The sequence below is a fragment of the Notolabrus celidotus genome, chromosome 3 (assembly GCF_009762535.1).
Source record: "Notolabrus celidotus isolate fNotCel1 chromosome 3, fNotCel1.pri, whole genome shotgun sequence".
NCBI lineage: Eukaryota > Metazoa > Chordata > Actinopteri > Labriformes > Labridae > Notolabrus > Notolabrus celidotus.
The window spans coordinates 11,081,327-11,099,047 of NC_048274.1; the positions used below are offsets into that span (position 1 = coordinate 11,081,327).

The 17,721-nt window shown below is 41.1% G+C and overlaps 1 protein-coding gene across 1 annotated transcript; it reads left to right on the top strand.

Moving 5' to 3' along the window:
- The first annotated feature begins 13,928 nt into the window (after positions 1–13,928).
- Positions 13,929–15,815, top strand: LOC117810313. The gene is made up of 2 exons (XM_034680086.1): positions 13,929–15,048; positions 15,187–15,815. The coding sequence occupies exons 1-2, from the start codon at positions 14,365–14,367 to the stop codon at positions 15,754–15,756; spliced, it is 1,254 nt and encodes a 417-aa protein (XP_034535977.1). The 5' UTR covers positions 13,929–14,364; the 3' UTR covers positions 15,757–15,815.
- Positions 15,816–17,721: the final 1,906 nt, after the last annotated feature.

Here is a 17,721-nt window from a genome sequence, read left to right on the forward strand (position 1 = left end):
TTCATTCAGATAAATTTGATAATAACTCAACATCTTCTGACTAGTCAGCTCTGCTCTGTTCTTCTGACTGCAAGACTCAGCAAAACTGAGCTCCCGCCAACAGAGTCATCAGGTGGTTACACCTTAGATAAACAAACTCCTGCTGGGAATTCAAGATTGAGCCGGCTGTCTTCTTTACCTGCCAAACTTCTCACAGCTTCCTCCCTCTGACACTGAATCATGAGGAGTACATAATGTAATCTTCAGACTCTATTTCCAACGTCTCCACGCAAAGCTTCGATACAGCAGCAGCCTTTTAAACAGAGACTTCTTACTCCTTCATTCCCCTTTGGTTTTCAGTATAATTGGTTATCCATGTTCCCTCCCACTGGTCGCCACTCTTCCGGCAGTGCTTCTGTTGTGCCAGTCAAGGGTCACCTCCCGTGGCGGTGGCCCCTTGCACGATGTGCCGACCTACGGCATGAGATGCTCCTCAGGAGGTCTCCAGTGACTAATGGAGCTTATTCTGTGTGTCGTGCCAGGCAACCAACACCAGGGGCTGAGTGAACAGAGCGCAAATAGATAAGCACAGCAGGTGGAGGAGAGGAGGCACATGGAGAGTAGGGGCCACATTTGACAGAGAGATACCAGAGAGGAGAGCTGAATTAGGAGGGAAGCTGTCGGGAAGTGTTTGTGAGAGAACCGGAGAGGCCTGCTGCAGACTCACGTAGTAGGACACAACTCGTCTTGTTTTCACAGTAGTAGCCACTCTATCAGAATAACATTAATTTTAACTAGCTAAGTGCATGGCGAAAGCATCTGTTTACCTTTTCTCTGACAGACAACTTTCATATCTTTTATTTTAGTGTGAAGGTCTGACACAAGGCCGAACACATCACATTAAAACTGCACCTATTGGCCCCTTTTGAAGCAGACTGAGCTCAGTCCAGACACGCAGCAGAGAAGAGTTTGTGCAGCAAACTATGACTCAATAAAAACTACAATTATGTGTACATAATTAATTACGCTATATTTTTTTTATAACTTTCCATGTATTTTTCTACAATACTCCACTTCTTACTTTTCTTTAATAGATCTGTGAGGATTTACTTGACTTAAAAAATGCACACGGTGTGCCCTGTGCACCATGTTTCTCTTGTAAAATTGAGGCCATATAGCTTCTCCCACATTGGACATCATTGAGACTTAATATTAAGTTAAAAAGCGGTGTAATGCGCAGAGCTTCAGCTGTGATTGATAGTTTGGCATCTCTTTCTAATTTTTATGTTTCTTCTGGGGTTGGATTAAACAAAGTGAGGATAAGAGGTATCTGTTTTTGTATGTTCGAACTTTAGGTAGAGCCAAATTAAATAACTCACTGATTACAAAGTGTTAAAAGTTGGCTTTTGATAGATAGATAGAAAGATAGATAGATAGATCTTTATTTGTCCTTAATAAGGAGATTTGTTGTACACCGTCTGTACAGGAATACATGTATGAACACAGTAACCTTTATTTAGAGCAGGGGTTTACAAACTTTTCAGCTGACGACCCCCAAAATATAGGTGCCAACGACTTGCGACCCTCATTGTCCCTCAAAGTGATTTAATGTGGCTTCATTTAGCGGGTCTGGCAAAAATTTGCCACCTACATGCACATGTGTCTGTGTTTCCTGTGCTGTTATGATTTAACCTACTGCTACTGATGCTTTTGATAATTAACAGGTCACTTACCCTGAACTTAGGAGTCATCTGGGAACAAAGAAAGGCAGAAAACTCATTACATTTTCTGTTTTCAAGGTTTTATTTCAAGTTTAACTTGTATTTTTGTCGATATTCTTTTGCTATAATGGGTAAAATGTACTAATTTCAGATAACTTGAAAAAAAGTTATCTGAAATTATAACCCACCCCCATTTGTGTCCTGCGGGGGTCCCGAATCACACTTTGGGAACCCATGATTTAGAGCAGGGGTTCCCAAAGTGTGGGTTAGGACCCCCTGGGGGGTCGTGAGACACAAATGGGGGGGTCATGAGATGTCTTCCAGAATGTTTTTTTTTTTTGAAGTTATCCAAAAATATTAGTTTTTTAAATTTTTATTTTATTTGTTTATATTGTTTCTTATGTTTATCTTCCTTTTTCTTTGTACTGTTAATTTTGATCATTTATTTATTATTATTATTATTATTATTATTATTATTATTATTATATTTTTCTGTATTTTTTGAAATTATTTCATTTTTTTCTTCGTTCTTTGTTGGTTTTGTATTAATTTGTAACTTGTGGTGAGCAAAGAAATACTAAAAAAATGGAATCAAAAAAGTTGAATGTTGAATCTAAAAATAGTACATTTTGCTCATTTATAGTAAAAAAATATCGACAAAAATAGAAGCTAAACTTGAAATAAAACCTTGAAAATAGACAATGCAATGAGTTTGACTCCTTAGTTTAGGGTTAGTGACCTGTTAATTATCAAAAGCATCAGTAGCAGCAGGTTAATTCATTCAATTGCACAGGAAACACAGACACATGCTCATATAGGTAGGGTCATTTTCTGCAGACCAACTAAATGTAGCCACATTAAATCACTTTGAGGGACATTGGGGGTCGTGTGTCTGTGGCACCTATATTTTGGGGGTTGTGGGCTGAAAAGTTTGGGAACTCCTGATTTAGAGGATAGGAAAGTGGATAGAGTAGGAAACTGGGCAGAAAGAGCAGAGAGTGACAGTGATGATGGACCTTGAGTTGGATTTGATCCCAGGGTGCCAACTTCAATAGGACGCACAGATAAACCCCAGAAGTCTGTATTTAATGATGTGCAATAAACAAAATAACATCCACTTTAGTGATGACTGACTCGCCTAAATGAACTTTAGGTCACAAAGGTTGTAAGTCAAGCTGAGGTGAGACTGAATCACAAATGTGTGACAAAAAAACAAACAGTGACTAAAAAAGGCTGTGACGCGTTGGGCAGCTGCTGGGTTGGAGGAAAAATCGCAGTAGGTTTGCAATAAACTTCATTTTATGACATAAAATCATAAACTCTACTAGTGATCTTTGAGCATAGAAAAGTAGTCAGGTGTTTCTTTGCTGCCAATTAAAGAGAAGGTCGTTAAAATCAATAGATTTCAGCTGTGATTTGAGAGCAATACTTACAGCATGGGGTTGAATGAAAAGTCACTGTTACTTTGAGAACAGTCGTGGAGAAAGTCTGACATTTAGAGCTGCAGTTCAGGGGAAGTTGGACTTTTTGTCTCATTTCAATTTCACTGTCAAAACAAAAAACCTCTACTTCTTTTCACCGCTGTATATATTCCCACTAAGCTCACTGACTGTAATCTGTCACTGTAAACATGCACAGTCTTCTTCTGCATTGTTTTTGCATTTTGACTTGAACACCACTGAGAATGAAATGTGAATCTGCTTAAAGTTTTCCCAACAGGATAATTTGCTCTCTTAAACCCGTCGTTATACCTCTCTGCCTCCTAACAGCACATCATCATTATCAGCCTCATTTTGTAAACGGCAGCGAAATTAAGATTAACAGGCGTGGGACTTTGTTTGAGAAAGGCAACAGCGGTTTAATGAAGACTATTCTTCTGATGAGTAGCTCTAATCAGATGTGTTATAAATTCTATAATTACCTCAGGACAGAAACTAACAGCGTGTTGTCAGAGAGACTGTAAGGAGGATGTGGGCAGACAAGAATAACAATTATAAGGAGAATATGGAGACTGCACTGTAGCCTGTAATTGAATAATGAAACTGTCTTTGCATTAAATTAAGTGATCATTAGCAAAATGATTTTAGTGTATAGATATGCCTCTACTCCAGTGTACATAATCGAGTTAGAGCGATGGGAACAGTTCTGCCAGAGTCTCTTGTTTACACTTTGAGCCATAGGAGGTCCACAGTGTGACTCCAAACAAAGCTCAGCGGGTGCTGCATCTGAAAGTATGACACACATTTATTGAACTTTGCATGCCCTAATATTACATCATTATATCCGCTGGGCATGCTCGCTTCGAGGGCAGACAGTAAGTAGCTTCATCAAGCTTGGAGCAGGTCTCGTCTTGAAATATGAGTTTAGCCAAACAAGCTTTTATGCGTCATGTTTTCCAGGCTGTGCTAGAATCAGAATGAAAGTTGACCTCAGCAATAGTTGGAACAAACTCAGCTCAGAACTCCCTTACCATGCCCTTTTTTTTTTAACAAAAAAAAAAAGGTTTTCTCTTTATTCATTCACTTTTTTCACCATCATGAATAAAAAGTCTCCAAGTTGACAACAAATGAAATCACTATAGCTACTGAGCATGCATGTTAACAGATAACTCTTCATGAGAAATTCAACTCACCTTTAAATACAGTGGGGCAAAAAAGTATTTAGTCAGCCACTGATTTTGCAAGTTCTCCCACTTAGAAAGATGAGAGAGGTCTGTAATTTTCATCAGAGGTACACTTCAACTATGAGAGACAAAATGAGAAAAAAAAATCCAGGAAATCACATTGTAGGATTTTTAAAGAATTTATTTGTAAATTATGGTGGAAAATAAGTATTTGGTCAATAACAAAAGTTCAACTCAATACTTTGTAACATTACCTTTGTTGGCAATGACAGAGTTCAAACGTTTCCTGTAAGTCTTCACCAGGTTTGCACACACTGTAGCTGGTATTTTGGCCCATTCCTCCATGCAGATCTCCTCTAGAGCAGTGATGTTTTGGGGCTGTCACTGGGCAACACGGACTTTCAACTCCCTCCAAAATTTTCTATGGGGTTGAGGTCTGGAGACTGGCTAGGCCACTCCAGGACCTTGAAATGCTTTTTAAGGAGCCACTCCTTCGTTGCCCGAGCGGTGTGTTTGGGATCATTGTCATGCTGGAAGACCCAGCCACGTTCCATCTTCAATGCTCTCACTGATGGAAGGAGGTTTTGGCTTAAAATCTCACGATACACGGCCCCGTTCATTCTTCCCTTAACACGGATCAGTCGTCCTGTCCCCTTTGCAGAAAAACAGCCCCAAAGCATGAGGTTTCCACCCCCATGCTTCACAGTAGGTATGGTGTTCTTGGAATGCAACTCAGCATTCTTCTTCCTCCAAACACGACGAGTTGAGTTTTTACCAAAAAGTTCTATTTTGGTTTCATCTGACCACATGATATTCTCCCAATCCTCTTCTGGATCATCCATATGCTCTCTGGCAAACTTCAGACGGGCCTGGACATGTACTGGCTTAAGCAGGGGGACACACCTGGTGCTGCAGGATTTGAGTCCCTCTCGGCGTTGTGTGTTACTGATGGTAGCCTTTGTTACTTTGGTCCCAGCTCTCTGCAGGTCATTCATCAGGTCCCTCCGTGTAGTTCTGGGATTTTTCTCACCGTTCTCATGATCATTTTGACCCCACGGGATGAGATCTTGCGTGGGGCCCCAGAGATTATCAATGGTCTTGTATGTCTTCCATTTTCTTACAATTGCTCCCACAGTTGATTTATTCACACCAACCAGCTTGCCTATTGTAGATTCCCTCTTCCCAGCCTGGTGCATGTCCAGAATTTCCTTCCTGGTGTCCTTGGACAGCTCTTTGGTCTTGGCCATGGTTGAGTTTGCAGTCTGACTGTTTGAGGCTGTGGACAGGTGTCTTTATACAGATAACGAGTTCAAACAGGTGCCATTAATACAGGTAACGAGTGGAGGACAGAAGAGCTTCTTAAAGAAGAAGTTACAGGTCTGTGAGAGCCAGAAATCTTGCTTGTTTGTGGGTAACCAAATACTTATTTTCCACCATAATTTACAAATAAATTCTTTAAAAATCCTACAATGTGATTTCCTGTGATTTTTTTTCTCATTTTGTCTCTCATAGTTGAAGTGTACCTTTGATGAAAATTACAGACCTCTCTCATCTTTCTAAGTGGGAGAACTTGCTAATCAGTGGCTGACTAAATACTTTTTTGCCCCACTGTATATAGCACCATTCACACAAACAAGCATGAAGCTCAAAGTGCATCACAAAAGAACAGGCAGACAGAAAACATAGAGATGGGTAAAATAATAAAATAATCATAATAAATACTTAGAAATAAAATTAAATAAAAGGGGAGCCATTGGCCTAGCGGTCTAAGCTCGCACCCCATATACAGAGGCTTTGACCCTCGTCACAGGGGTCGCAGGTTCGTTTCCAGCCTCGACCATTTGCTGCATGTCCTCCCCCACTCTCCATGTTTCCTGTCTCTCTTCAGCTGTCCCATCTGATTCAAAGTTCAGAGTCTTCTTTATTGTCAAATAAACTGCAGTATGCACTAGACATACCAGGGTTCCCACTCTTTTCCAGAGATCATTTTCCAGGACATTTCCAGGACATTTTCATTGATGATCAAGCTGGTATGACAGTCTAAATTTAGTTCCTAATTTAGTTCCTAAATAGTCTAATATGTTCCTCTCAGTGGAAGTCTACAATGAAAGACATGTCGTCTATGGCTATCAATGAAATCATCTCTTACATACTTAAAAAATTATGGCAAATTGATGACAAAAATGGCCACAAATTTTTCTCAACTCAACTCAAACTCAAAATATACCTGCTTAATCATGATATTCATCCTGCTAAGTGGTCGATATAAAACAAAGCAAATGTCACGTTTTTTTATTTGAGTTAACGTAAACTCTGTAAAAATCGCACCGGTGTAAAGACACACTCTGTATTTGAAGATCTCTCAGATATTTAAAAAATGTAAACTGTCTTCCTGCATGGCGATGTCTATTATGATCAGGGATGTCTACAACGTAGAGTTTCTATGCAGCTGTGTCGCTCTTTTTGTTCCGTTTGTTTTTACTATCGGCTCTCTCTTGATGCGAGCCGGTTCCCAGTTTTTTACTTTCACTGCTTAGCTCTCACAGTGCTCAGCCCCAGCTCTGCTCACAGCAGCTCATTGGTCAGCATGGCGGCCATGCGGCCAATCACATGTGAGGATATAGGATAAAGGTGATGGAGGGGAGGCTGTGTATCCTGGCTTCATCTGTTCCTTCAGAGAGAGTCTTCTTGAAGACCGGGCAAATACTCACTGAGAGGAGAAATCGGATCAGCCCATCCAAGCTGAGGCATCTGATTTTTCTCAATGCCAACCTGAGGACATTAATAATGTTTGCTTGAGTTTGGTTCTGGTTCTGGTTCTGTTTGCTCGTGTTTGGTTCTGGTTATGTTTGCTTGAGTTGGTTCTGGTTCTGTTTGCTTGAGTTTGGTTCTGGTTTTGGTTCAGTTTGCTTGAGTTCGGTTCTGGTTCTGTTCTGGTTCTGTTCTGGTATGGTTCTGGTTCGGTTCTGTTCTGGTTTGATTCTAGTTCAAGGCTGGTTCGGTTCTGGTTCGGTTCTGGTATGGTTCTGGTTCAGTTCTGGTACGGTTCTGTTTCGGTTCTGGTTCGGTTCTGGTTCGGTTCAAGTCTGGTTCGGTTCTGGTTCGGTTCTGGTACGGTTCGGTTCTGGTTCGGTTCTGGTACGGTTCGGTTCTGGTTCGGTTCTGGTTCGGTTCGATTCCGGTTCGGTTGTGGTTAAGTTCTGGTTCGGTTCTGGTTCGGTTCTGGTTCGGTTCTGGTAGGGTTCTGGTTCGGTTCTGGTTCGATTGTGGTTAAGTTCTGGTTCGGTTCTGGTTCGATTCTGGTTCGGTTCTGGTTGAGTTTGATTCTGGTTCTGTTTGCATGAGTTTGGTTCCGGCTCTGTATGCTTAAGTTTAGTTCTGGTTCTAAACCTAACCCTAATCCTAACCCTAATCTGAACCCTAACCCTAATCACAACCCTAACCCTAAACACAACCCTAACCCTAACCCTAATCCTAACCCTAACCCTCAGCACAACCCTAACCCCAACCCTAACCTTAATCACAACCCTAACCCTAACCCTAATAACAACCCTAACCCTAACCCTAACCCTAATCACAACCCTAACCCTAAACACAACCCTAACCCTAAACACAACCCTAACCCTAACCCTAATCACAACCCTAACCCTAACTCCAAACCTAATCACAACCCTAACCCTAATAACAACCCTAACCCTAAACACAACCCTAACCCTAAACACAACCCTAACCCTAAACACAACCCTAACCCTAAACACAACCCTAACCCTAACCCTAATCACAACCCTAACCCTAATCACAAGCCTAACCCCAACCCCAACCCCAATCACAACCCTAACCCTAATCACAACCCTAACCCTAATCACAACCCTAACCCTAACAACAACCCCAACCCTAACCACAACCCTAACCCTAAACACAACCCTAACCCTAAACACAACCCTAACCCTAACTCTAATCACAACCCTAACCCTAATCACAAGCCTAACCCTAATCACAACCCTAACCCTAATCACAACCCTAACCCTAAACACAACCCTAACCCTAACCCCAATCACAACCCTAACCCTAATCACAACCCTAACCCTAATCACAGCCCTAACCCTAATCACAATCCTAACCCTAATCACAACCCTCACCCTAACCCCAACCCTAATCACAAGCCTTACCCTAATCACAACCCTAACCCTAATCACAACCCTAACCCTAATCACAACCCCAACCCTAATCAAAACCCTAACCCTAATCACAACCCTAACCCCAACCCTAATCACAACCCTAACCTAATCACAACCCTAACCCCAATCCTAACCCTAATCACAACCCTAACCCTAATAACAACCCTAACCCTAATAACAACCCTAACCCTAATCACAACCCTAACCCTAATCACAACCCTAACCCCAACCCCAATCCTAACCCTAATCACAACCCTAACCCTAATCACAACCCTAACCCTAATCACAACCCTAACCCTAACCCCAACCCTAACCCTAATCACAACCCTAATCACAACCCTAACCCCAACCCTAACCACAACCCTAACCCTAATCACAACCCTAACCCCAACCCTAACCCTAATCACAACCCTAACCCTAACCCACAGTGATAAACAGATAACACTTCAATTTGAATCAAGTAAATACCACTTGTATCCTTTAAAACAGAGGGTCATTTCATTCCTTGTGGACTCAACATGACAGCATTTATACTTTTCAAGTAATTGATCTTAAACGCTTTCAGAAAATTGACAGTAACAAGACTCACATATCCCTTGAGCCACCAAATGGTATCATAACAATGGTGTATATGCTGTTTTGTAATGACACAGCACAAGTTTATGATTTACTAGAAATGTATTCAAATTACTTCACGGACCCCCCAGGCTATGGTTTGCAGACCCCCAGGACCCCACTTTGAGAACAACTGAGCTAGAGTACGGTAATTGAGCCAAATGGGGGGGCAGTGACCGGGTTAAGTTTGTGAAGGGGGGGCAAAACAGGGTGAGAGCATCCTGACTACATGGTGGATAAAACTGTCCCTCAGTCTGCTGGTTCTGGCCCGAGACTGCGTAATCTCCTTCCTGATGGCAACAGGCTGAAGAGGCTGTGAGACTGGTGGGAGGGGTCGCCAGCTATGCGCAGGGCTTTTCGGGTGAGGTGGGAAGAGTAAATGTCATGTAGGGAGGGGAGAGAGGCACCAACAATCTTCTCAGCTGTTCTCATGATGCACTGGAGGGTCATTCGGCAGGACGCAGTGCAGGCCCCCGTACCACACAGTGATGTTGCTAGTGAGAATGCTCTCGATGGTGCCTCTGTAGAAGGTGTGTATGAAGGGGGCAGGGGCTCTAGCTTTCCTCAGCTTGCAGAGAAAGTAGAGGCGCTAACGTTCCTTCTTGGTCAGTGATGCAGTGTTGGTGGTCCAGGTGAGGTCTTCTGTGATGTGCACACCCAGGAACTTGGTGCTGTCCACCCTCTCCACAGCAGTGATAAAGGTGAAAATGCCCAAAACACATCTTAAAAAAAGAATAATATCAAATAATAACAATAAAATTAATCAAACTGGTAAAATAACTAAGGATAAAGAATCCGTTAAAGTTAATAACATCAGATAAATACAAGTAATGAAGATAATAAAATATGATAAATGAATTTTGTTAAAATAATAATAATAATAATAATAATAACGCCGTCCATGGCTAAAAATAGATTACTCCAAATTAAAAGCCAGATTCATAAGGTAGTTCTGCAAAAGTACTGTAAAAACCAAGCCTGTGGAGAAGAAGTTGTTCAGTCACGATTATATAATTATCATACTATGCTCCAATTTAGATTTTTCACAGTATCTGAACTTTTTTTAGAAACAGCATTGTAGTTTATTCGGCATTGTTTCTACTGTAAAAAAAAAACTACACTTCTAAAAATCGAGGCCGGTGTCTAAAATCTGAGGCAAAATATGCAGAGATGTATGATTCATGATGAGTGAGCAGAACCAGAAATCAAATCATCCTAAATAGACTCAAATCAAGGCCTCAGCACCAAGACTGAGTATACATTGATGAAGTCAGATGCTAGCATTTTCTAATGGCAGCAATTAGCAGCTTAATTTATTTGGATTGCAACATAATAAGCTCCAAATTAACCGGGCAGCCTTCGAGCGACTTCCCCAAACAGGATGAGAGGAAGTGGTGTATCCAGAACAGTTCCTCTGTCCAGGTGACTGAACCTCAGCAGCTGGTCCACGTGCTTCAGTGAGCTGTTCACCCTGTCATGAACTGTTAACATCTAAATATGTGTCATGAGCTGCTTTTTTTAACATTTCACTCTGACATGCACCTTTTAAGAGTTACTTCTGTTTTTTTCTTTACATATATTTCATTGTCACAAGTTACATTATTACTGCAGATGAATGAATTGCTTAAATATATGAAGCTTTCTGTGTCATGTATACAAGAAACAGTGTTGCAGGTTTTATTTTTACATATTTTGAAAATTTCAAGAACAAAAACAATATGTGATGGTGTGGTTTTATTCAGGTATTATCACAAATATAATCTGCTTTTGACATTTTTCTTACTATTTGTTTAATTTATGGTTTTTCTCAGCAATTCAATATTTTTGTTCCAATTAACTTAATTTGCAAAAAAATCCATCAAATTAAACCGGTCATTGGCAATGTTTACATGAGACTTTTAAATCCTCTTTAATTCAGAATAAAAATTAAATCCTCTTTAAAAAGATTAAAAATCACCTCGTAAACACCTATATTTACGTCTAGCGGAAGAAAACAGACTCCAGTTCCTGCTTTTTTTATTTTCCGTTACAACATGGAAGACCACACAATAAGTACAATTTTCGCTTTGATTTTGATTATAGTTTTGAATAAGCAGCTCAACACAAACATGCTGCTTCACTTTCGTCAGCTGAGGAGGTGAAGAGGGATAGAGGACCAGAGAAGGAAGGCGGAAGACCGGACTTTGGGCGAATCAAAGCCACGGTTAGTGCAACAGCTGCTCTACCTCAGCCTGAAATATGTGCCCGCCAGCATGGAATATGTGCGTCATTGCGACAGGACAAGGGAACGAGCATGGGCGGAACGACCAGAGTTAATTTAAAGCGGCATGAACGTATACATGATCGAGGAATTATTCAATTCGGATTTAAAATCAGAATAAACCAGCCACTTACTTCGGATTGAAGTTTAATTCGGAATGGTCATTTTCATTTGGAATAAGGTGTTTACAAGGTCGTTTCCTCGTTTTTCAGAGAGTTTTTTGCATTTTCCCCCTTGAGAACCCTGACCTTTTGGACACGATAAAAACTTGCCGACTTCTCTCTGTTTGATCGGTTAGGGAGACCATAAAAGACGCGAGCCGTAGGCAATTTTCTTGTGTTTATGTGTCTGCGCCGGTCTGCGCAGACTGCTGCAAATCACTTTCTGACCCCCATCTGCATTTCGCGCCACTGCCACGCAACGGATATGACGTCATGTGCAAACAACCTTTTTAAAAAAACGTCATGTAACAGTGGCCATTTTGTTCTAATTCACTCAATTTGCAAAAAAATCCATCAAATTAAACCGGTCATTGTGAGAGGGAAGTGCTAAATACGATTCATAATGGGTGACTGAGATTTTTCATCAAAACACAATAACTCTGTATGTTTAAGAACATCAGTACAGAGAAAAGAGGTACAGTGTTGTCCACAGGTGTCACCAAGATCACCACTCAGATAAAAAGCTACTGTCAGAAACTTTTATTCTGAAAACCATGTTGTTTAATGATATTTTAGTTGTTTTATTTTGAAAACCCTGTTGCCATAGAGTCAGTGGCTATGATGTCATATTACAAAAAAAAAAGGAGCTGAACCTTCCGTCCTTTGATCCTTTGTGACACGCTTTCTACAATCTGTGTATACTGAGTATACTCTTAGTACACACACCCCTCTACCACACACATCCACACACAACCTCAGTCAGAGCAGTCAGTAATACAGACACTTGAGACATGGAAACTGTGAGCAAAATCCAGGATTTCCCTATGGAGGAGGACAACAAAAACAAAGCCCGTAAAAAGGGTAAGAACAAGGAGAAGAAGAACCTCTTACCAGCAGAGGAGCTCTCCCTGAACTTCGGTTCTTGGGATAAAAGAATTTCAGATCTGCGTTGTAAGACTACGGGATACAGGGGGTATCAGGACCAGGACAGAAAGGGCAAGAAAGAGGAAGGCTCCTCTAACAACAAGGGGTCAGAGTCTGAGCCAAAATGCAACATCATCCAGGAGAACATGGATGCTCCACAGCAGGCTGCTTTACCTGAGGGTGAACAACAGCAGGCTGCTTCACTGTCAGCTGCTACGCAACATGCTAGTGGAGATGATGAAATGATGATGGGTCCTGTTGTGAGGAGAAAGGTCCGGCCGCAACAACAACCATGCCAGCCAGCACCAACAGAACAAATGCAGGCTCGTGGAGTGAATGCTTCCCCCCAACAAGCCAGAGGTAAAATCCCAGCATTAATGGACCTGGATTTTAGCAATTACGTACCAAAATGTCAACCGACCAGCAACATAAGGACCGAGCAGATCAATGAGCCTAACAAGGGCAATCAGGCTGGAGATGCTCTTATAACTCAACTAAAGGAAATCGGCATCTGTGCCCGCATTGAACAAGAGACTCAGCCCATGCCAGAAATGACCTATGTTTTTGAGCTTGAGCGTGAGCAGTTCAAAGCCAAGAACGAAGAGAAGGCTGGATATGCTCTTATAAGACAACTAAAGGAGACCGGCGTCTGTGCCCGCATTGAACAAGAGACTCAGCCCATGCCAGAAATGACCTTCGTTTCTGAGCTTGAGCGTGAGCAGCTCAAAGCCAAGAACGAAGAGAAGAACATAAGGCTTACAATGCAGAATTATGCTTTAGCAGGACAGGTGCAGCACCTAACAGAAGAGCTGCAAAAGGTCACCACACAACATGAGCAAATTAAGGTGAGAAAGGAACTCGAGATCCAGGACTTGGAGTTTCAACTTTTGGTGAAGAAGATCTCTCAATCGGACATGCTGAAGAAGGTTAAGAAGATTGAAGAAGATCTGTGGAACCAGAAGCAGAGCTGTCTGGAAACTGAACTACAACTGGCACAACAAAGAGAGGACAAGGACAAAATGAAGAATGCACTGTCTCAAACAACTAGAGACCTGGAGAACCAACGACTACTGTGGGAGGAGGAGAGAGCCAAGCTCCAGCAGTCCATCCGCACAAACCAACAGGCTGTGGAGGACAACGACAAAATTTTCAAGGAGGGATCGAAAAAGCTTGCAGAACTGGAGGAGAAGATGAAGACGCTGGTGAAGAAACCAAAGAAGCCATCTCTTTGGAGAAGATTTACCAGTTTATTTAAGTAACTCCCTCTTCCCCCAAGTCCCCCTTAAAAAAATAAAATAAAATAAATGATTAAAATAAATCCTTTTATGTAGAATTGTCTCTTTAAAAATGTCAATTCGGATTTAAAATCAGAATAAACCAGCCACTTACTTCGGATTGAAGTTTAATTCGGAATGGTCATTTTCATTTGGAATAAGGTGTTTACAAGGTCGTTTTTAATCTTTTTAAAGAGGATTTAATTTTTATTCGGAATTAAAAGTCTCATGTAAACGTAGCCAATGAGTGACTGAGATTTTGTATCAAAACACAATAACTCTGTATGTTTAAGAACATCAGTGCAGAGATAAGAGGTACAGCGTTGTCCACAGGGGTCGCCAAGATCACCACTCAGATAAAAAGCTACTGTCAGAAACTTTTATTTTGAAAACCATGTTGTTAAATGATATTTTAGTTGTTTTATTTTGAAAACCCTGTTGCCATAGCGTCAGTGGCTATGATGTCATATTACAAAAAAAAAAGGAGCTGAACCTTCCGTCCTTTGATCCTTTGTGACACGCTTTCTACAATCGGTGTATACTGAGTATACTCTTAGTACACACACCCCTCTACCACACACATCCACACAACCTCAGTCAGAGCAGTCAGTAATACAGACACTTGAGACATGGAAACTGTGAGCAAAATCCAGGATTTCCCTATGGAGGAGGACAACAAAAACAAAGCCCGTAAAAAGGGTAAGAACAAGGAGAAGAAGAACCTCTTACCAGCAGAGGAGCTCTCCCTGAACTTCGGTTCTTGGGATAAAAGAATTTCAGATCTGCGTTGTAAGACTACGGGATACAGGGGGTATCAGGACCAGGACAGAAAGGGCAAGAAAGAGGAAGGCACCTCTAACAACAAGGGGTCAGAGTCTGAGCCAAAATGCAACATCATCCAGGAGAACATGGATGCTCCACAGCAGGCTGCTTTACCTGAGGGTGAACAACAGCAGGCTGCTTCACTGTTAGCTGCTACGCAACATGCTAGTGGAGATGATGAAATGATGATGGGTCCTGTTGTGAGGAGAAAGGTCCGGCCGCAACAACAACCATGCCAGCCAGCACCAACAGAACAAATGCAGGCTCGTGGAGTGAATGCTTCCCCCCAACAAGCCAGAGGTAAAATCCCAGCATTAATGGACCTGGATTTTAGCAATTACGTACCAAAATGTCAACCGACCAGCAACATAAGGACCGAGCAGATCAATGAGCCTAACAAGGGCGATCAGGCTGGAGATGCTCTTATAACTCAACTAAAGGAAATCGGCATCTGTGCCCGCATTGAACAAGAGACTCAGCCCATGCCAGAAATGACCTATGTTTCTGAGCTTGAGCGTGAGCAGTTCAAAGCCAAGAACGAAGAGAAGGCTGGATATGCTCTTATAAGACAACTAAAGGAAACCGGCGTCTGTGCCCGCATTGAACAAGAGACTCAGCCCATGCCAGAAATGACCTTCGTTTCTGAGCTTGAGCGTGAGCAGCTCAAAGCCAAGAACGAAGAGAAGAATATAAGGCTTACAATGCAGAATTATGCTTTAGCAGGACAGGTGCAGCACCTAACAGAAGAGCTGCAAAAGGTCACCACACAACATGAGCAAATTAAGGTGAGAAAGGAACTCGAGATCCAGGACTTGGAGTTTCAACTTTTGGTGAAGAAGCTCTCTAAATCGGACATGCTGAAGAAGGTTAAGAAGATTGAAGAAGATCTGTGGAACCAGAAGCAGAGCTGTCTGGAAACTGAACTACAACTGGCACAACAAAGAGAGGACAAGGACAAAATGAAGAATGCACTGTCTCAAACAACTAGAGACCTGGAGAACCAACGACTACTGTGGGAGGAGGAGAGAGCCAAGCTCCAGCAGTCCATCCGCACTAACCAACAGGCTGTGGAGGACAACGACAACATTTTCAAGGAGGGATCGAAAAAGCTTGCAGAACTGGAGGAGAAGATGAAGACACTGGTGAAGAAACCAAAGAAGCCATCTCTTTGGAGAAGATTTACCAGTTTATTTAAGTAACTCCCTCTACCCCCAAGTCCCCCTTAAAAAAATAAAATAAAATAAATGATTAAAATAAATCCTTTTATGTAGAATTGTCTCTTTAAAAATGTCTCTGCAAAACAAAAAACCACTCTCACAGTATTCAAATATAATTTCATGCCTTCCTCTTATAATAAATGTTAGCTAATAAAAAATAAAAATAACAAATTCTGTGTTCATAAATAAAATGTTGCACCACTCGAACAAGTACATCCTAGTTATCCTATAGTTCAAATTATATCTAATATATAATCTAGTTCATTGTCACCTCGATGCCCATCCGTCCAAAGACCACTAGAATGGGGAATAAGTTAGAAAATGAGTACAGTAAATGAAATACACACATTATTTAGTGAGTGTAACACTTTACCCTATATGTTTTCAAAATGAAATACTTTGCTCTTTTCAAAGATTGTTTTCTCCATATTCAAATAATAAAGTACTTTGTTACTCCAGTGTTTTAGTGAGGGGAGGATGTGTGGATTTCCAATGCTTTAAAATAAGTTTCTTAAATACAATCAATGAAAACAGAGTAACCCAGCTTTGTGGATCTCTGACTCTTTAATGTGAGATATCTTGAAAAATGCTAGTTGATAGATTGAAATTAATTTCCACCCTTTATCTCCTCTATCCCTCTTTTCAACCCCAACTTTGTATCAGCAGATGTGTGTCTAACATGAGTCTAGTCCTTCTGGAGCTTTCTGCCTGTTAAAGGAAGTTTGTCCTTGCCATTGTAACTTGCTAAATGCTGCAAAGTGCTCTGCTCATGGTGGATTAAGATGAGATCAGACTGAGTCCTGTCTGTAAAATGAGACTAGATCGTATCATGCCTTGATGTTGGGTCTTTGTTAATAATAGAACATAGAGTACGGTCTAGACCAGCTGTTTGTAAAGATAACGTATAACATTAGTGATTTGGCGCAACCAATGATCTATTTCATACCAAACTTTCTGAACTTTACTACAGTTGACATTTCACACATTTCCCTTAAGCGTTTTTGTCAAACTTTTTTATTTTATCTCTTGTAAAGTAAATTCCGTACATCATTTTGTATTGGATTACATTTTCAATGACTGTGATTTCTATATTCGTTATATGTTGCAGGTTTTCTAATGACCCCCAGTATTGATCTTGTAGACTTTAAGTCCCAGTCTTCTAAGTCACTATTTATTGGCAATTAAGTTAATGCTATTGTAATTGAGTCTACAGATGCTGATAAAAGCCTGAGCTATTGCTGCTCTATCAGCAGTGGTATAAGAGCAGTGTGAAGTGGCCTATATGTTTTTATTTTTATGTGTATATCTCCTTATAGATCAATGTTATATAATAATATGTCACAACTGATCAAACAAAGAGGTTCATGTTGGGCCTGACAGCGGATGTCTGTGAGGTCAAATGAGTTCCTAAAACGTACCTTCATCTGCTGCTTATTGACACCTTTCACTTCAGGCTCTAAGATGAAGTTTCCAACTAATATAGTTCATAAATGTAAATAAATTCCACCTTCCTTCCTTTGCTTTGAGGCAGTTTTTACAAACTCTTAAACCTCACAGTCGAAGCACTTTTTATGAAACAGATACAGGGCATTATGCTGCATGTTGTAAGGTATCAACAGCAGCATCAAAAAGAGCTTAGAAGTGGACTTTATTACCACTCATCCATTGTTCCCAGTAGAGCATAATGAAAAAAAGCTTCCCATCAATGATTAGTTCTCTAATGAGTCCGGTTCCTGCAACTGATGCTCTGGAGGTCATTTTATAACAGAGGTCGCACTGAGAAGTGGATTTTGGATGGTATGAGCTCATCTCCTTGGCAAAGATCTTGTTCTAAATTAAGGATAAAAGAGATCTCACAGATTACTTGTGGGGCGCAGCAGCTGAGGTAATACGAGTGTTGTATCAGGGCAAAGTAAAGTGAGAGAGGGAGAGAAAACAGCCGTCAGC

Bases quoted from the DNA above. Each gene is read 5' to 3' on its own strand.
- LOC117810313 (XM_034680086.1), top strand. From the start codon at position 14,365: ATGGAAACTGTGAGCAAAATCCAGGATTTCCCTATGGAGGAGGACAAC. The intron at 15,049-15,186 runs ATGACCTATGTT...CCCATGCCAGAA, and splicing joins AGACTCAGCCCATGCCAGAA to ATGACCTTCGTTTCTGAGCT.